The 16,652-nt window shown below is 59.6% G+C and overlaps 1 protein-coding gene across 28 annotated transcripts in view; it reads right to left on the reverse strand.

The window, feature by feature from the left end:
* Positions 1-16,652, reverse strand: part of SCRIB (scribble planar cell polarity protein) — a 102,405-nt gene that overhangs the window by 35,959 nt on the left and 49,794 nt on the right. For 8 of the 28 annotated variants that reach the window (XM_084854645.1, XM_084854641.1, XM_084854638.1 and 5 more), the window contains 12 exons: positions 10,605-10,676; positions 10,413-10,496; positions 5,614-5,673; positions 5,445-5,534; positions 4,964-5,005; positions 4,699-4,827; positions 4,393-4,500; positions 4,260-4,307; positions 4,011-4,170; positions 1,350-1,536; positions 561-650; positions 290-481 (listed from right to left, as the gene is read on the reverse strand). In XM_084854645.1, coding sequence (XP_084710771.1) covers positions 290-481; positions 561-650; positions 1,350-1,536; positions 4,011-4,170; positions 4,260-4,307; positions 4,393-4,500; positions 4,699-4,827; positions 4,964-5,005; positions 5,445-5,534; positions 5,614-5,673; positions 10,413-10,496; positions 10,605-10,676 — 1,262 coding nt within the window. The remainder of the gene's footprint in view (positions 1-289; positions 482-560; positions 651-1,349; positions 1,537-4,010; positions 4,171-4,259; positions 4,308-4,392; positions 4,501-4,698; positions 4,828-4,963; positions 5,006-5,444; positions 5,535-5,613; positions 5,674-10,412; positions 10,497-10,604; positions 10,677-16,652) is intronic. The other 20 variants (XM_084854649.1, XM_084854646.1, XM_084854634.1 and 17 more) reach the window with 11 other exon arrangements.

Raw genomic sequence — 16,652 nt, forward strand, 5'->3', positions numbered from 1 at the left:
CATCTGGCTGACTGCTGTTGAAGACAGAACACTGGGCCCACCTTGGCTGGATCCAGAAACAAGAATCAATGGGAGGAGCAGGCAGCAGGAAACACCACATGCAAGGAGAGGAGGGCGCTCCAGAGCTCGCCCTAAGCCACTCGCGGAGAGCGCAAGCGGGGGTGGAGGTGGCACAACGCCCCCCCCCCCCCCCCCGGCACGCTGGGAGGCCCTGGCTGCAGCTCCCCGAGGCGCCAGGCTGAGCTCTAACCAGAGCTCAGGGGCCTCGGAGGCTGCCTCTGCCACCTACCGGGCTGCTCGCCACATGGCCCGCTTCTCTGCTTCCAGGGCCCGCCGCTCTGCTGGGGAGAGGTCCTTCTTCTCCTGGGCACTGAGGAGCTCGGGGCTCTGCATGCGAAGGCGCTCCTGATGCCGCCGCTCTGCTTTTGCTGTCCTGACTGGCGCACCCAACTCCCCCGCTCTGGTGTAAGCTGGGCTCAGCCTGGGCAGGAAGAGGAGGACAGTCAGACCGGCCTGGGCCTCCCTCTGCAACAGGCTGCGCCCCCTTCCTCTCCCCTTACCCAGCCGTGGATGTGGGCTGTGGCTCCGGCCTCGGGGCCTCCTCGAGGGAGTTCCTCTGCGAGCTGTTGTGCCTGTCGGGCTCTGGGAACCTGCCAACGCACAAAGAGCTGTTAGCTGTGGCACAAAGGGCTTCTGCAAGGCTTTAGCAGGCAGGGAACCAGGGCTGAGCACCTTCTGGGCCTCTGTCCGATTGCCTCGCGAGCCCAGAAGGTGCAGCATCCCCAGAACCTCGTCTGACTTCAGAACAGGAATACGTACGCCTGATGCCTGCACGAGGAAGCACAAAAACTGCACCAGAGGGAGTCCCAGCTGCCGCTCCCAACAACGTCCCCTACCACCACCACTGAGCCAATCCACAACCTCCAGACTCCCCACTCCTTCCTCTCCACCCATTTCCAACAAAATAGTCTCTGAAAACTGCAGTTTGCAATGAGAAGAACTGATGGAAGTTATATGGGAGCATCTGGACTTCAGGAGGAATTCTGAGCCGTGTTCTGGTGTGCAGCCTGCCTGAACCTGGTGTCCCCCCCATATTTTAGACTACAACTCTCAGCATTCCTGACCATTGCCTGGGGCTGATGGCAGCTGAGGTCCGAAGCATCTGGAGGGCGCCATGTTGGGGAGGCACGCCTGCACACACAGCAGGGCCGGTGCAGAGGCCACCCAGAGGCCTGCGCTGCTCAGGGCAGCTGCCTGCGGCGGAGCAGGCTCAGGAGCGATCCAGCCGCGCGGCCAGGCCTGGGCAGAGCAAGCCCCCCCCCCCCCCCCAGGCATGAGGCGGAGCTCACCAAGCCGCCATCGGGGACAGCTGCCTCCTGCTGTCCAGCTTCTCGACTTTGTACTCGACGCCCTCAATGAAGATGCTGGAGGGGACACTCGTGCCTGGGGAGCGCCTTCCCACATCCGCTGCCGCCTCCTCCGCCTCCTCGTCTTCCTCCTCCAGCAGCTGGACTCGCTTCTGCTGCAGCTTCCGAGCTGTCCAAGCAAGAACGGACTTGGTGGAGCTAGGCGGCTGCTTCCACTCCTCCTGCCCCTCCCCAGAACCAAAGGAGACCTGGCTGCTGCCCAGTCTGGACTGCTTGGGACCCAGCCAAGAGGCCTCCAGGCGGGCCTGGCCTTCTGAGGGCTCGAGATGAACCAGGGAAGAGAGCCAGGGAGGAATCCGCACTGAACAATACGCCACACGCGCTACTCCCCTGCCCACCCTTGGCCTTGGCCTGCAGGGCCTCTCAGCGTTTCGCTGCTGTTGCCCCATCTCCACATAAAAATGCAGGAGCGGCTCAGCCAGACCAGACCCACAGCCGCTCTAGGGCAGCACCCTTGGCATGCCTGGCCAGCCTGCATGCAGGACAGGAGGGCAAAGGGCCGCTCCTGCCGTGGCTCCCCACTGGGAGACCAGCATCCAGGGGCATCCTGACTCTGACCTGGAGGTGGAATGGAGCCACCGGCCGCCCTCTCCTCCCCCATGACTTTCTCTAACCCCCTTCGAAGACCGTCCAAGCTGGTGGCCATCTCTACAGCTTGTGGTGGCAAATTCCAAAGTCTGACTCTATGCGGTGCGAAGAAGCCCTTGCCTTTATCTGTCCTGAATCCCCCAAAGCTTAGCTCCGTGGGAGGACCCCATTGGGACCTAGTGTTGTGAGACAGGGAGAAACATGCCTCCTGGCCCACTTCCTCCACACCAGGCATCACCTTATGCAGCACCATCATGCCTCCCCTCACTTGTTTTTCCTAAGCTAAAGCAGCCCTGTGCTGTTGAAACCTTTCCTCACAGGGAGCTGCTCCGGGGTTGCCCTTTTCCAGCTCTACAACGTCCTTTTTGAGTTGCACTGGCCAGCACTGGCCACAGTATCTCAAGTGCAGCTGTACCACAGATTAGAACAGAAACATGGGGAGCACTGGAAGCCGCCTTCTCCCGAGCCAGGCCCTCGGTCCACCTAGCTCACTACTGCCAACAGCGGCAGGCAGCCAGGGCTCCAGGCAGGACTCTTCCCCAGCCCCCCAACCTGGAGACCCAGGGACTGAACCCGGGCAGGGACCCCACCATGGCCCCTTTTGCAGTCTGACGCTGGCACTCTCATCGTAGATTCCTTTCCCAGCCAACCCCACCACGGAGCCTGCCTCGATGCTTCCATCAAGCTGTCCGCCACAACCCCGAGATCCCTTCCTGGGCCAGTCACTGCCAGCTCAAACCCCATCCACGTATGTGTGGAGCTGGGACACAGAGGGAGTGTGTCCCTCTGGGTTCTGCTGGCTCCCAGTGGCTTTGGATACCACACGCCATGGTTCCAAAAGATGGCGGGCACCAGCGGACTCCAGCGGCACTTCCCGACACGGAATCCACTGCATTTGCCACTGGGCAGTCCCTCCCCGCCGTCTGGAGGGATTCTTCTGGCGCACTCACGCTCATCCACTTTGCATCGGGGCATCTGAGCCGCAGCGAGACTCAGGCAGAAGCAAGGGGAGGAGGCTCGGGGCTCAGAGCTGCCTCTCGGGCAGGGGGAGGGGGACAACAAGCGCCTGGCCGGCGTGCCCCCTCCCCCTCCCCCCAGCTCAGGGCCCAGGCAGCCGCCAAGCTCCAGGGCGACGCTCCGTGCTCCGCCTGCCCCATGCCCCAGCTGGTACCCGCTTCCCCATTCCTCCCCAGGCCCCTCACAAGCAGGGGAGGTGCCCCCACTACGGGTAGCAGGGCCGGCGCCCCATGCCTCTGTGGCCGTGCCCGCCCACCAGGGGGAAGGCCAGGCGATCCCGCCCCCCGCAAGCATCGGCAGGGACCCAGCCTGCCGGACTCTGACCAGCAACAGCCCTGCCCTCACTGGCTGGCAGGGAGAGCAGGCCAGCCCCTGAAGCATGCAGTAAAGCGCCCCTCGCTGCTACGCGTCTCTGCAGCCGCGTAAAGCCCAGGGAGGGAGCAGCTCGGAGGCTCCTGCAGAGCCTGGCCGGGGGTTTGCGCTTCCCTCCCACAAGCCCCTTCCCTGCCACAGTCCAAGCCATCCACATAGCGAGGCCAATGTATATGGAACTGAAACATCTGCACAGTGCTTCCTGCCTTGATTGTAGGCTCCTCGGGGCAGAGACTGTCCACTTCTCTTTGTAAAGTTTTAGGCATACGTACAGTGCCAAATGTGCAAATAAACAAGCCCATCGCTCTGGGAGGGAGTGGAAGGCCCCCCACACACACACACACACACTGCAGGCGCTCCTCTCTCCAGCCACTCTGCTGGCAAGCCATGTCAGGGCAGCGGCAGGGGACCAGGGCTTCAAGACCTCTTCTGCTCTGGGGCAAGGGAGGGACATCTCCCAGAGCAGGGACAAGGGAGAGGGGCCCGGCCCCGTGAGTGGTTTGGCAGCGAAGGGCCTGTGGGAGGCCCCAGCCCACTCTGCCCACGGGCCCTGGGCGGGCCGGCCTGCCCTGCGCAGAGGCAGCTGCCTGCCCAGCCCCAACAGACCTTCCTCCTCCTTCATCTTCTTCAGGTCATCTTCCCCAACCAGAGACACCCGCTTGGGCAGCTTCTCCGCAGGCTGCTGCTTCAGCTCCACCTCGAAGTACTTCTGCCTTTCACGGAAGGACCGCTGTTCTGGGCTGCGCAGAGCCCCCCACAGCGGCGCCTGCGGGGAAGCAGCGAGAGAGCACTGTGGAGAGCAGCCCTCCCCCGCCCACTCCCGGGGCAGGGCCCCTCAGGCTGAGCCCCACTCACCTCAGAGAGGGCCGGAGGCTTCTCTGTGCTTTCCTGGCTCTGCGGCTCCTGAGGGCGGGGAGGCAAGTGCTGTGACTGCAGGGCGTCCGCTGCCCCCCCGGCCCGCCCCCCCCCGCCCCCGCCCCCGGCTCACCTCCGGCTCTAGCAGCAGGTGCGGGACTGGGACCGCTGCCAAGGCCTTGTAGGCCTGCTTGGCGCTGACGGGGATTTCGTCTGGCGAGGGGGGCCTAGGAGACCGAGGCTGCAGGGAAAGCAGGCCCCGGGGTCAGAGCACACCAGTCCCGGCGAGGGGTCTCCGAGGCAGCAGAGGCCCTCTGGGTGCCCAGCAGAAGCCGCCCGGCTCAGCCTGCCCCCCCCGCCCCCGGTTGCTCCAACAACTGCCCCCCTGTGTGGGGCTGCCAATAAGGCGGGCGAGGCAGCGGCGCCCATAGCGACTTACGGAGTTGTGGGTGCTCGAGCACAGCTCAGGCTGCTGGAATGGATTGGGACTGTCCCGGCCTTCAGAGGGAGCAGCCGGGGCCGGGCGCAAGCGGGAGACGGGCTGGATCGTGCCTGGCTTGGTCTGTGCCTGCGTGAGACGGGCGGGGGAGCTCATGTCAGCTCTCTGGACAAGCAGATCCCCCCATTCCCAGAGGAAGGACTTGCCAGCATGTGGCCAGAAGCTGCAAGGGACCAAGACCAGGCCCCACGAGCACAGGACTCACCGATTTGCCCTCGTTGTGGGTGGGAACAAAATGGACCGAAGCCTGGAAGCAGGAAGTCAGGGACATCAGGGCGGGGCAGGCCCCCCAGAGGCCTCAGCCCCCACAGCTCCAGGCCACTCTTGCCACGCCCCCCGACCCTGCTCTGCAGCCACAAGCCCCTGCCCCAACCGACGCAGTGTTCTGCTCCTGCTGCCAGCACAGAGCGCCCCCCTGCCTTGCCCCAGGGGCAGCTGGCCCCACATGGCAGGCTGGGCCTCCTCCCGACCCCAGGGGCGGATCCCCCCGCCTGCCCGGCCCACAGATGAAGGCCGCTCCTGGAGTAGCTCTCCAAAAGGCCAGTCCAGCCGCGGTGGCGGAAGCGGCGGAAGCAGCAGCAGCAGCGGGGGGGGGGGGGGGCCTTGCTCACAGCACCCCTCCCAACAAGCCAGGGAGGCCAGGCTGGTGATGCAGAGCGGGCACAGCACACCGAGGTGGCACTTACAAAGCGGGTCTCCCTGCCCACCAGGTGGGCCGGCCGGGGGGCAGCACAGGGCTGGAGTGTGGCCAGGGCCAGAGAGAAAGAGAAAGAGAACTGGAGAGACAGAGAGGCTGGCTGAAGAGCGAGAGGCAATGGCCCGGGCCCCCTCCCTGGCCCCAGCAGCACCGCTTACCTGCTGGCTGCCGGGAGAGTCTCGCCAGGCCAGGACCGGCTCCCCTTCCCCTGCCAGGGCCTGAAAGACAGAGGGAGGCACCCTCACCACCTGCCCCTCAGCTGCCCGGAGCACAGCGCCAGTGCTGCAGAGGGCCCCTCCAGCCCCTGCCCCGTGAGGGCAGCCGGCCAGGCCTCCGCCCCGCGCCTGCACCATCGCCCCGGCAGCGAGCCCGCCACGCTGGACAGTCACAGGCCTCCCTCTCAGAAGCAGCCTCCACCCGGGCCAGCCAGACCCCGCACTGCCTGCTCCAGGGGGGCTCCAAGGGGAGGCCCGCTCAGCCCCGCTTCCTGGTGCGCTGGGGACAGCGCGCCATGGGGTCTCCCTGCCATTCAAGCAGCTCTCCCTGCCGCCCTTCACATGAGGCGAGGCCCCTGCAGGGTGCAAACGTGCCCCCGCCAGCCAACGGCCCTGAGGCCCAGGAAGCCACAGGGCCGTGCCCACCCTGCGGCCTCTTTCCCAGCCGTCCCGAACACCTTCCACTGGCTGCAGTGCTCCAGCAGCCCCCGAGCCAGAGCAGCCCTTCCCCAACATGGGAATCCCTCTCTCAGCCCAGGCCACAGAGCCCACCCCCGCCCCAAAAGGCTCCGGTCTCTGCACTGCATGTCCAGGGTGGTGATTCTACGTGGGCTCAGGGGAATCACAGCACTCCACCTCCTGAGTAATGCAGTCTTCTCTTTCCCTTAAAAAAAAAAAAAAGCAAGTCCCTAGCCCTCATGGCTGCACAAGGATATGTTCGAAACCCTGCTAAAACTGTAGAAGCCATCAGAGCTCCTAAAGCAAATTTTTGATATTGTATTGGGGGGGGGGGGCTCCCTCCAAGCAAGCAGAATCAGTTATGCCAAATAGAAGTTGCATAGCGATGAAAATATATGTGTACTACAAAATTCTGCCTTCCTTAGACACAGCTGCAAAATGTTTAGATAACTCAGAGCGGAATATTGTCCTTATTCTGTTTTCTTGCCCCAAGAACACACAAAGTGGCTAAGTTTAGGTGGGCGGTGAACACACTCATTCCACTTGGCTTCAGTGGCTTTTAATGTATGAGTGAAGGTTTTAACTCTACTCCCGTTGTAATCTTGCTATTGTTGAATTGATGGCGTTTCTGCTGTTTGTTTTTGTTAGAGGTATACAAGCACTTTAAAATAAAAGAAAATACAAGATGCAACAATTTAAAAAATAGACACTCAATCATCAGAAGCATAATGATCAGAAACAGCAGCAGATGAAACACAATCCAGACCAACGGGTTAAAAGCTAAGCACAACATATCAGCAGAAAAACTCCAGCCAAAGGCACATGGGAACAGGAAAAGGTTTTCAGCCGGTGGCTGAATCCTCAGAGCAGCGGTGAGGCCCAGCCGGCCTCCAGGGATCTCTCACCTCTTACCCCACAGGGTCCTGCACACAACGGCCCTTCCGGGGTCCCCTGGAGGCCAAGCTCCAGCTGGAGAGGCTGTGCCTGGCCCAGCGCGTGCCCCGCCCAGGACTCCTCCATGCACTGCACAGCAACCGCGGCACGCTCAGGCAAGACGTGGGGATGGGCTGGAGCCCCCGGGTCAGCCCAAGACTCCCGCTGAGGAGGGAGGGGAGGGAGGCAGGCAGCCCAGAACACACGGGCAGGCAGGGGCAGGCTGCCTCTCCGCCCGGCAGCATGCAGCTACAACACGGCACGGCACGCTGGGCTGCTTGCCTTGGCACAGAGGCTGGTCTTCAGCACTCCCCCCCGGCCATAGCCCAGGGGGGGCCCCCCCAGGCGCCCCTCACCCTGCCGGTTTGCAACCACAAAGGGGTTGGTGCTGAAGGGGATGGGCTGAGAGTCCACTGAAGTCTGCTCCTCCGCAGGCTGCGGCGGGAGGGCGGCGCCCCCTGCTGCCGAAAGGGGTGTGCTGCTGCTCGCCTGGCCCGGGGCCGAGGGCGGGGGAGCCGGCAGGGGAAGCGCCAGGGAGTCCCCTTCCATTTCACAGTGGGGAAGCTGAGGAGAGACCGGGGGGGGGGGGGGGCGGTCAGAGGGCCGCGGGTGGAAGGGCATGTCTGGCTCTGTGGCTCAGAGGAACCTGGGCAGAGGAGAACAGCCGCTCCTAACCTTTGGCACCCGAGCCATCCATACCACCTCCCGAGCCCCACAGACCTGGCAGGGGTGGAGGAGCCCACCACGGCTCCCATGGCAGGCTCCGGCGTCCCACACCTAAGCCCCCCCACCCCCCCGCAGGCAAGACACTCAGTCAGGGCGCCAGTTAACTGAAAGCTCTCAGCACCAGCTGACCCACTCCAGGATTCACAGCTGCCTAGCTGTTCGGAAAGGCCCAGCTGACCCGCTCACCCACTCACATACGCATGGCAGGGAGGAGAACTCTGCACAACCGCCATTCCGACAGCGTGTGCCAGCCCTGCGCACGCTCCACGGTTCCCACCCACCCATCCTGGACGCACTGCAGAATGGGAGCGAGGAGGAGGCAGCTGCTGGGCAACACTCGGGCAGAGGAAGCCCGGGGGGGGGGGTGGCCGGAGGCGTCTCTTGAGCGGGATGCAGGAGGGATGTGCTGCTCTGCCGCTCGTGGCCAAGCCCCTCGTGGCCAAGCCCCTGCCCCAGCCTGGAAGTGCTGCCGGAACCCTTCCTCAAGGGGCCACCTGGGGATCCAGCCAGCTGCACACAGGGAGGCCTCCAGCGCGCCAGGGGCAAGCGACTTCCCTTGCTCACCCCCCCACCTCTGCGCCTGGGGCAGCAGGACAGGCCCCAGAAGCGCCCGGGGAGCAGAGCGCCCTGCTCCCCGCAAGGCCAATGCAGCCCCAGCAAGGCCAAAGGGAGCCGCTCCTCTGCAGCCTCTGCCCACCCGTGCCAAGGACAAAAGCCCAGCAGCCCCCAACCCCTGGTAGAGAGAAAAGGAGAGAGACAGACTAGGGGACTCACCTGCCGCCTGGATGCAGACAAAGGGAGCCTCTCTCCAGCACCCCCCGACCACACCCAGCAGCCAAGACCAAAATAGCCCAGCACTGGTCCCACTGGGCAGCTCAGGAATCTCATCTGGCAGCAGGACCCAGATCAGGTTTCTGGAGGAGCAAAACCGCCCCTAGAACAGCCCACCTGCTTCCTCTGCCTTCGGCTCCACTGGCTGGCACCCAAGGGGCCCCAGTGGGAGGGGGAAACCTAGCAACACCCTTCGCTGCTGCTGCGGCTGTGGGGCACCCTGAATCCCCCACTCCAGGGAGACGGGGCCCCCACGCCCCCACTGCCAGACTGTCCCCACCTCTCTCCCCACCTCCCCAGCTGGTAGTCCTCGGCCTGAGCTGAGCATGCCTGCCAGCCCATCCCAGAGCACAAGAGGGCGGGGGGTCCCTGTGTGCTCAGCCCTCCCCAAAACAGGCAGCCTTTCCGCCCGCCCGAAGGCGTGCCGTCGAGTGGACCATCCGCTTCCCAAGGGTGCCCACGCAGAAGCCACTAAAAGGCCACAGGACATGGGGCAGGAAGGAAGAGCTCCCTCCTGCTGCCGCCCATCCCCCGCTCTCCACGGGGCCATCATGGCCGAGCGCGCTGACCTCTTGCTCTGCCCCCCCGCCGTCTCCTTTCACACTGCAGCCCCGCAAGGTGCGCCCTGCTCTCTCGCTGCACTGCGGGACAACCAAGCCTCAGGACGACGTCTGGGAAGGGGGGAGGGAAGCCAGCCTGCCTGCCGCGCGTGCCACAGCATTCACAGACGCTGGCGGCGTCTCCCACTCGAGCTGAGCCCAGTGATCCCTGGATCCCAGGGCCTCCACGAGAGGAGGCCATCAAGCAGAAGTGCCTGCTTTCGGTTGGGCCAGCCTCTCCAGGCCCCCCAAGCCCAGGCAGCACCTCCAGCCAGGTGGACAGCAGGAACCAAAAGGTCTGGACGTGTCACACCACTTCTGGCCCCTCGCACGGCCTGCCTACGCGCTCCCAAGACCAACGCGAGGTGCTGGTTTTGCCTCTGGAGGCTGACACGGCTTGGGGCTGTTGGAGCGCCTCTCCCAGCACAAGCCTCCCCGGACACCCTGAGCGGCATCGGAGGCCCCAGGGCGGTATGGCCAAAAGAAGTGACGTTTGTATTCTAAAGGGCTGTAGTCTCTTGCAAACCACCTGGACAGCTTTGGCTTTGGGGCAGTGTAGAAATGACGACAATGACGACATGGCCGAGGAGGCCTGGAAGGTGCCCAATTCCTCAAGGGCTGCAAGACAGGCTCACAGGAAGCGGCCTCATCCTCAGCCAGGCCCTCTTTGGCCCATCCAGCCCAGCACTGCCGACGCTGACTGGCAGCAGCGGCTCTCTGGGGTTTCAGGCAGGAGTTTTTCCAGCCCCACCTGGAGATGCTGCTGGGGATCAAGCCTGGGAGCTCCTGCGTGGCGAGCAGGGGCTCCACCACTGAGCCACGGCCCCTCCCAAAGATGGCAGCAGGGGCCAGGAAGGGGGCACACGCGCAGGACTTCGCTGCAGAGACTGGATGGGGTCCAATGCCTGCCTGAGGCGTTGCTTATTTGTTTTATTTATTTATTGCATTTATATACCACCTTTTCCCTCTTTTAGGGAACCCAAGGTGGCTTACATTATCCTCCTCCTCTCCATTTTATCCTCACAACAACAACCACCCTGTGAGGTAGGTTTGGCTGAGAGGCTGTGACTGGCCCAAAGTCACCCAGTGAGCTTCCATGGCTGAGTTGGGACTAGAACCCAGATCTCCCAGTCCGACACTCTCACCACTACACCACACCCCCCAGCCACCAAAGCCCCCCACTCCTCCACTCACACTGCGGGTGGTTTTCTGGAGGCCCGTGTTGGGGAGTGCCGCCAGGGTCCGGTAATCCAGCTGCAGGGGCTCAGTGCTGAGGTCCTGCAGAAATCAAGAAGAGGGGAGGGTGGGACCAGGAAAGAAGGGCTCTCGCCTGCCCCACCGCTGCTCGCCTGATCCCAGCTGTGCTCTTCCGCCCCCCCTCCTCACCTCGGCCTCCTCTGCCAGCAGCCGCACAGCCGTCTCCCGCTCCCTGCGCATCCACTCCTTCCCAGGGACAGGCAGCACGAGCAAAGAGAGAGCGAAAGGGGTCAAGAGTGGAATCCACACAGGAGGAAGCCAAGGGGCCCAACTGAGGAGGAGGGGGGCTGGCAAAGGAGGGCCCTCGGCACAGCCTGGAGGGGCGTGGGGGCAGGCTGGCAGGGGAAGGCAGAGGCCAGCCCCAGGGAAGCAGAGCCCTGGAGCAGCGAGGGAAACAAGCAGCGAGGGAAACAGCCGCCACGCAGGGGAACTGGCAGCCCCCGGCAGGCCCTGTGCCCGTGGCAAGCACAAGGCACGGTGCAACCCGCCACCAGGCACTGCTTGGCACACAAGCTCCTTGGAGGCAGAGGTGGCCAGGAAAAGGAACGGAAGAGGCTCATTCAGTCCCAGGAGCACCAGGCAGAGCTCAGAGTTCTTCTGGCTTCCCCTCCTCTCCTCACAAGTACCCTGTGAGGTCGGTCAGGCTTAGAGATGGTGGCGACTGGACTAACATCATCTAGTGAGTTTCACAGCTGAGTGGAGATCTGAACCCAAGTTTCCCTGGTTCTAGTTCAACACTCCAGCCCAAGCTTCTCCTACGTGGTGCTCTCCAGATGTGCTGAACTACAACTCTCATCTTCCCCAGCCTGCATAGCAATGGCATGGATAGACAGGGAACAGATCTTGGTGCAAACATAAGCTCACCCATGATCTTTCGCTCTTATAACAAAAACTTTGCGAAGGAACAGACTGCCTTCTAATTTTGTATATAGTTTGGTTTGGATATAATGGAATTAATTTCTTTGCTCTGGTTGCTAAAACCAAAAGTTCAGGCAGGCAAACTATGGCAGTGCATTATTTTATTTATTTACTGTATTTTTAAACTGCCCAGTAACTGAAGTTCTCTGGGTGGTATACAATAAATTGCAGTTGCCATTAAGTCTACAGAGCAATGGAGGAGACCCGAGGTTCAGCTAAAGGTCCGGAGGCTTGCTCAGCCTTTTGATGCTAAAAAGTCTGCTCTGAAGGAAAAATAGGTTTCAATTTTGCTAGTAGTTTGAGTTTTGCGAAGAGCTCAGCAGAAGTAATTCAGGGCAAAGCTGAGCCCTCCTGATTGGTCAGTTAGAAGACCACGGGCTAGCTTTAACACACAAAAAGTTAAAGCCAAAAAGGGAGTGTTTTAGACTGAGGAAGGTTGAGAGGCTGGAAGGACAGAAAGAAAAAGATCAAGAAAGAAAGCTGCTTGGGAGAGCTATGCGCTCTGACAGTAAGACATTGCTCAGTCTTGCAGTAACTCTTAACACACTGGAATATCCCCAAAGAGCCCCCCCATCTCAGAGTGCTGGGAGGGATGCCAACAACTCACAGGAATTTGCTTCTCAAGATACACCATTTTCCCCATGAGCTCTCAGACAACTCCTAGTCTTGGACTGCAAAACCAACCTTGCAGGAAGGAGGTCCGGCAGACTGTCTGGGTCCAGCTGGATGGGTCCCATGTGAATAACAAAAGGAAAACCCTGAAGCTGGATCAGACCAAAGGCCTCTCTAGTCTTGCATCTGGTTTCCAAGTGGCCAGCCAATGCCTCTGGCAAACAGTGACTGGCACAGAGCGGCATCTTGCTTCTGATCTAGAGGCTATATACAGCCGCTGTGACTTGCGGCTGCCGACAGCGTTATCCTCCTCCAGGAGTTCGCCCGGCCCCCTTCAAAGCCGCCCTGGTTGGTGGCAGCTGCTCCAGCCCGAGGCAGTGAATTCCTGTTCAGCACGTGCTGGGGGAAGGAGGTCGTTTGGTCTGCCCTGAATCCCCAGGCTGCATCTGGGTGGCCCCGCTGGGTCACAGTATTATCATTATCCACTTCCTCCAAACCACGCAGAATTTTATGCACCTCTGCCGTGCCCCCTTGCCCACCGTTTCTCTAAGCAAAAAAGCCCTAAATGTCACAACGTTGCCTCATAGGGGAGTTGCTCCACCCTGCCCTGCCCTGCCCCATAATGCCAACTGCCTTTTCCTGTATCTTTCCCAGCAATACAATATCGGTTTTGAGTTGTGGTGACCAGATCGGTACAGAACTCCCCCCCCCCTTTCCTTTGCTGCACCTCCCCTCCTTTTCCAAAGGAGCTCAACAGAGCTTCCCATAACTTCACCAGTCAGCAGACACAGATAATCTTTGCATTATCTTCTATTTTCCTTCAAAGTGGTCCACACTCCAATTATACTCTTTTCCTCCATTTTTCCTAATATCCCACCTCATTCCAAACTCCAAATCCCCTCGGGTTTCGAGCTCCCTGTTCCTCTTTTATGCCTTTCTATCCACTCTCTTCCAAAATTAACTGCATCCTAGAGTCATAAAGGAACTGGCAGAAGAACTCTCAGAACCGCTGTCTATTCTCTTTGAGAAATCATGGAGGACCGGGGAAGTGCCAGATGACTGGAGGAGGGCTAACGTTGTCCCTATCTTCAAAAAGGGTAAAAAGGAGGAACCTGGGAACTACAGACCAGTCAGTCTGACATCAATCCCTGGGAAAATTCTGGAGCAGATCATAAAGCAATCCATCTGGAAGCACCTTGACAACAATGCCGTGATTACGCGAAGCCAACATGGATTTGTCAAAAACAAGTCCTGCCAGACAAATCTGATCTCATTTTTTGATCAAGTCACCTCCCTTGTAGACCGTGGGAATGCTGTAGACATCATATACCTCGACTTCAGCAAAGCTTTCGACAAAGTGCCCCATGATATCCTGATGAGCAAACTAGCTCGAAGTGGGCTAGATGAAACAACGATCCGGTGGATCCACAGTTGGCTACAGAATCGGACTTAAAGAGTGCTTATCAATGGGACCTTCTCAAGCTGGGGAGAGGTAACGAGTGGGGTACCGCAGGGCTCAGTCCTGGGCCCAGTGCTCTTCAACATTTGTATTAATGACTTGGAGGAGGAGGTGCAGGGAATGCTGATCACATTTGCAGATGACACAAAATTGGGAGGGATAGCTAATACTTTGGAAGACAGAAACAAAATTCAAAGTGATCTGGATAGACTGGAGTGCTGGGCAGAAAACAACAGAATGGCATTTAATAGGGACAAATGCCAAGTTCTGCACCTAGGAAAAAGAAACCAAATGCACAGTTACAAGATGGGGGATACGTGGCTCAACCACACTACGAGCGAGAAGGATCTTGGAATTGTCGTCGATCACAAGCTGAATATGAGCCAACAATGTGATGTGGCTGCAAAAAAGGCAAATGCTATTTTGGGCTGCATTCATAGAAGCATCGCTTCCAAATCCCGGGAAGTACTAGTTCCCCTCTACTCAGCACTGGTTAGGCCTCATCTGGAGTACTGTGTCCAGTTCTGGGCACCACACTTTAAGATGGATGCAGACAAGCTGGAGAGGGTTCAAAGGAGGGCAACAAAGATGATCAGGGGACTGGAAACAAAGCCCTATGAAGAGAGACTGAAAGAACTGGGCATGTTAGGCTTGAGAAGAGAAGACTGAGGGGAGATATGATAGCACTCTTCAAGTACTTGAAAGGTTGTCACAGAGAAGAAGGCCAGGATCTCTTCTTGATCATCCCAGAGTGCAGGACACGGAATAATGGGCTCAAGTTACAGGAAGCCAGATTCCGGCTGAACATCAGGAAAAACTTCCTGAGTGTCAGAGCAATACGGCAATGGAACCAATTACCTGGGGAGGTGGTGGGCTCTCCCACACTGGAGGCCTTCAAGACGAGGCTGGACAGCCATTTGTCAGGGATGCTCTGACTTGGATTCCTGCATTGAGCAGGGGGTTGGACTCGATGGCCCTGTAGGCCCCTTCCAACCCTACTATTCTATGATTCTATGAAAACCCCTCCATTTGCTCTAACCCCCTCCTCCCCAAATCCACAATTCCCCAGAACGGTCTGTTTCTCTCCCATTCGAATTTCTCCAGGCTGAAACTTCTTTCTCTTCCCCCTTCTCCATGATAAGACACACACACACAGACACACCTTATCGGAAGTTGAACTGTGCTCCTTGAGGTGCCTCACTTCCGTTGCTCTTCTTTTGAACACACACACACTTCTCACTAGACATTAAAACTGTTCCCTTTTGCGCGCACACACAATTTGCTGTGCATCCCAGCATACTTAGCTTCACTACTGACTGTAAAAGCTTCTTATCTTTAGCCTTTCCAGTGTTCATGTGCGGCTCTAATGCCGTGGTACATGATTTTAATTCATTTTTAATTCTTCTAAAGAAAACGAAGAATTGCTCTCAAGGGTCTCATTTTTGCCTCTGACTCTCTCAGCTTTTGTGGGCATCAGGTTTTCCTAAGCACCCAGAGCTCAGTGCCAAAAGATCCCTCAGATACGTGTTTGGTTTACATTTACGTAAAATACACATCCATGAAAATTAAAGCATGCTTGGCAACAACCTCTGACCCCGAGGAAGACTCCCCCGCAGCTTCTCCTGCCCCTCAGCCACACAGGAGCATGGGACTGCAGAAAGGCACTGACCCTTTAAGAACCACAGTCAGCACCTAGCGGGGGTGAGCCACTGGTGGACCTGCCTCTGCCAGCCCCAGGCGACTGCAGCCCTCTGCTGGGACAGCAGCTCCTTCTGGGGGAGCGCTCCAGTCAGCCAGCCCGCAGCGCGCTCTCCAAGGCCCTGGCGTGGCCCAGGAGAGGGAGCGAGGACCGTACTGCTGCCCACTTCCTCTGGGCCTGAGGACACTGCCCAAGGAGGGCTACCTGGGGCGGGGTGGCAGCGGCGCCTCCCCACACAAGGCCACCTGGAGAAGGCTTGGGGCTGGAAGGGGGCAAGATCTTCAGGACACAGCAGCTTCTCCTCCTGCCCCACTTTTGCTATCGATGCATAGCCAGAAGGGGTCAGAGTGTCAGGCTGGACACTGAGCTCATAGAATCCCAGAGTAGTTCTGATTCTGAGGAAGAGGAGCGCGCTCCTCTTTCCCAGGGCCAACAGCTGACGGAGATTCCTCCCACCAGCATTCCTAGCTTAGATAGCAGTCCAGGGAGTGACAGAACGCGGGAAGCAGACTTGATGGACGCACGACGCCGACGCAGAGCGGCGCCAAATGGCGCAGAAAGGAGGCGTACTGCCCGGTTGGCGCGCAAACAACGGCTGCGCCCAGAGGATCCAAGGGAAAAAGGGAGGGCGGCGGGCCGCAACCCTGCGCCTACCACTCCAGGAAACTGACCATGTCTGAGAGGAATTATACCATCTGGAAGAAGGAACTGTTGGCCATCAAGTCCGCTTTGGAGACCTGGCGTCATCTCCTGGAGGGGGAGCAGCGCCCAGTCAAAGTTAAAACCGACCATCGCAACCTCGAACATCTTCAGACAGCCCGTGCCTTAAACCAGCGGCAGATTAGGTGGTCGCTTTTTTTTTCTCGGTTCCACCTTAAGATTTGCCATGTGAAAGCCTCAGACAACCTACAAGCGGATGCTCTTTCTCGTAAGCCTGACCTCCAGCCAGGGAGTGAGGAAAATCCCCCCCCCCGATTCTCCCCCCCCCCCAAGGCCTGGAAGCAGCTGCGGTGCCTCATTCTTGGGAGGAGCTCCTTCTCTCTGCACAGGCTCAGGATGCTTTTGTTCGCACAAAGGTGGAGGAATTGGGGCTAGCCTCTGCCCCCCCCCACTCTACCCCCTTCTCTTTGCGAGGTGGCCTGCTTTACCATTCCGGCCAGGTCTATGTGCCTTCTAGACCCCTCCGTGAGAAGGTCCTCCAACAGTGCCACGACTCCCCCACAGCTGGGCATTTTGGCGTCGCCAAGACCCTGCATGGAGTGACGTGGGATTTTTGGTGGCCTCGTGTGTGTCGGGACGTCAAGTCCTATGTCGCCTTCTGCCCAACCTGCTAGCGGGCGAAGGCCCCCTCAGGCAGGCCCACAGGCTTGCTTCACCCCCTGCCTACCCCCTCAGGACCTTGGAAACTGCTCTTCCTTGACTTCATCACTGACTTGCCTCGCTCACACGGTAAGACCACCATTCTGGTGGTGGTGGATTTGTTTTCTAA

The sequence above is a fragment of the Heloderma suspectum genome, chromosome 4, assembly GCF_057233095.1.
Source record: "Heloderma suspectum isolate Gila_16-S chromosome 4, 16-S_ref, whole genome shotgun sequence".
Lineage (NCBI taxonomy): Eukaryota > Metazoa > Chordata > Lepidosauria > Squamata > Helodermatidae > Heloderma > Heloderma suspectum.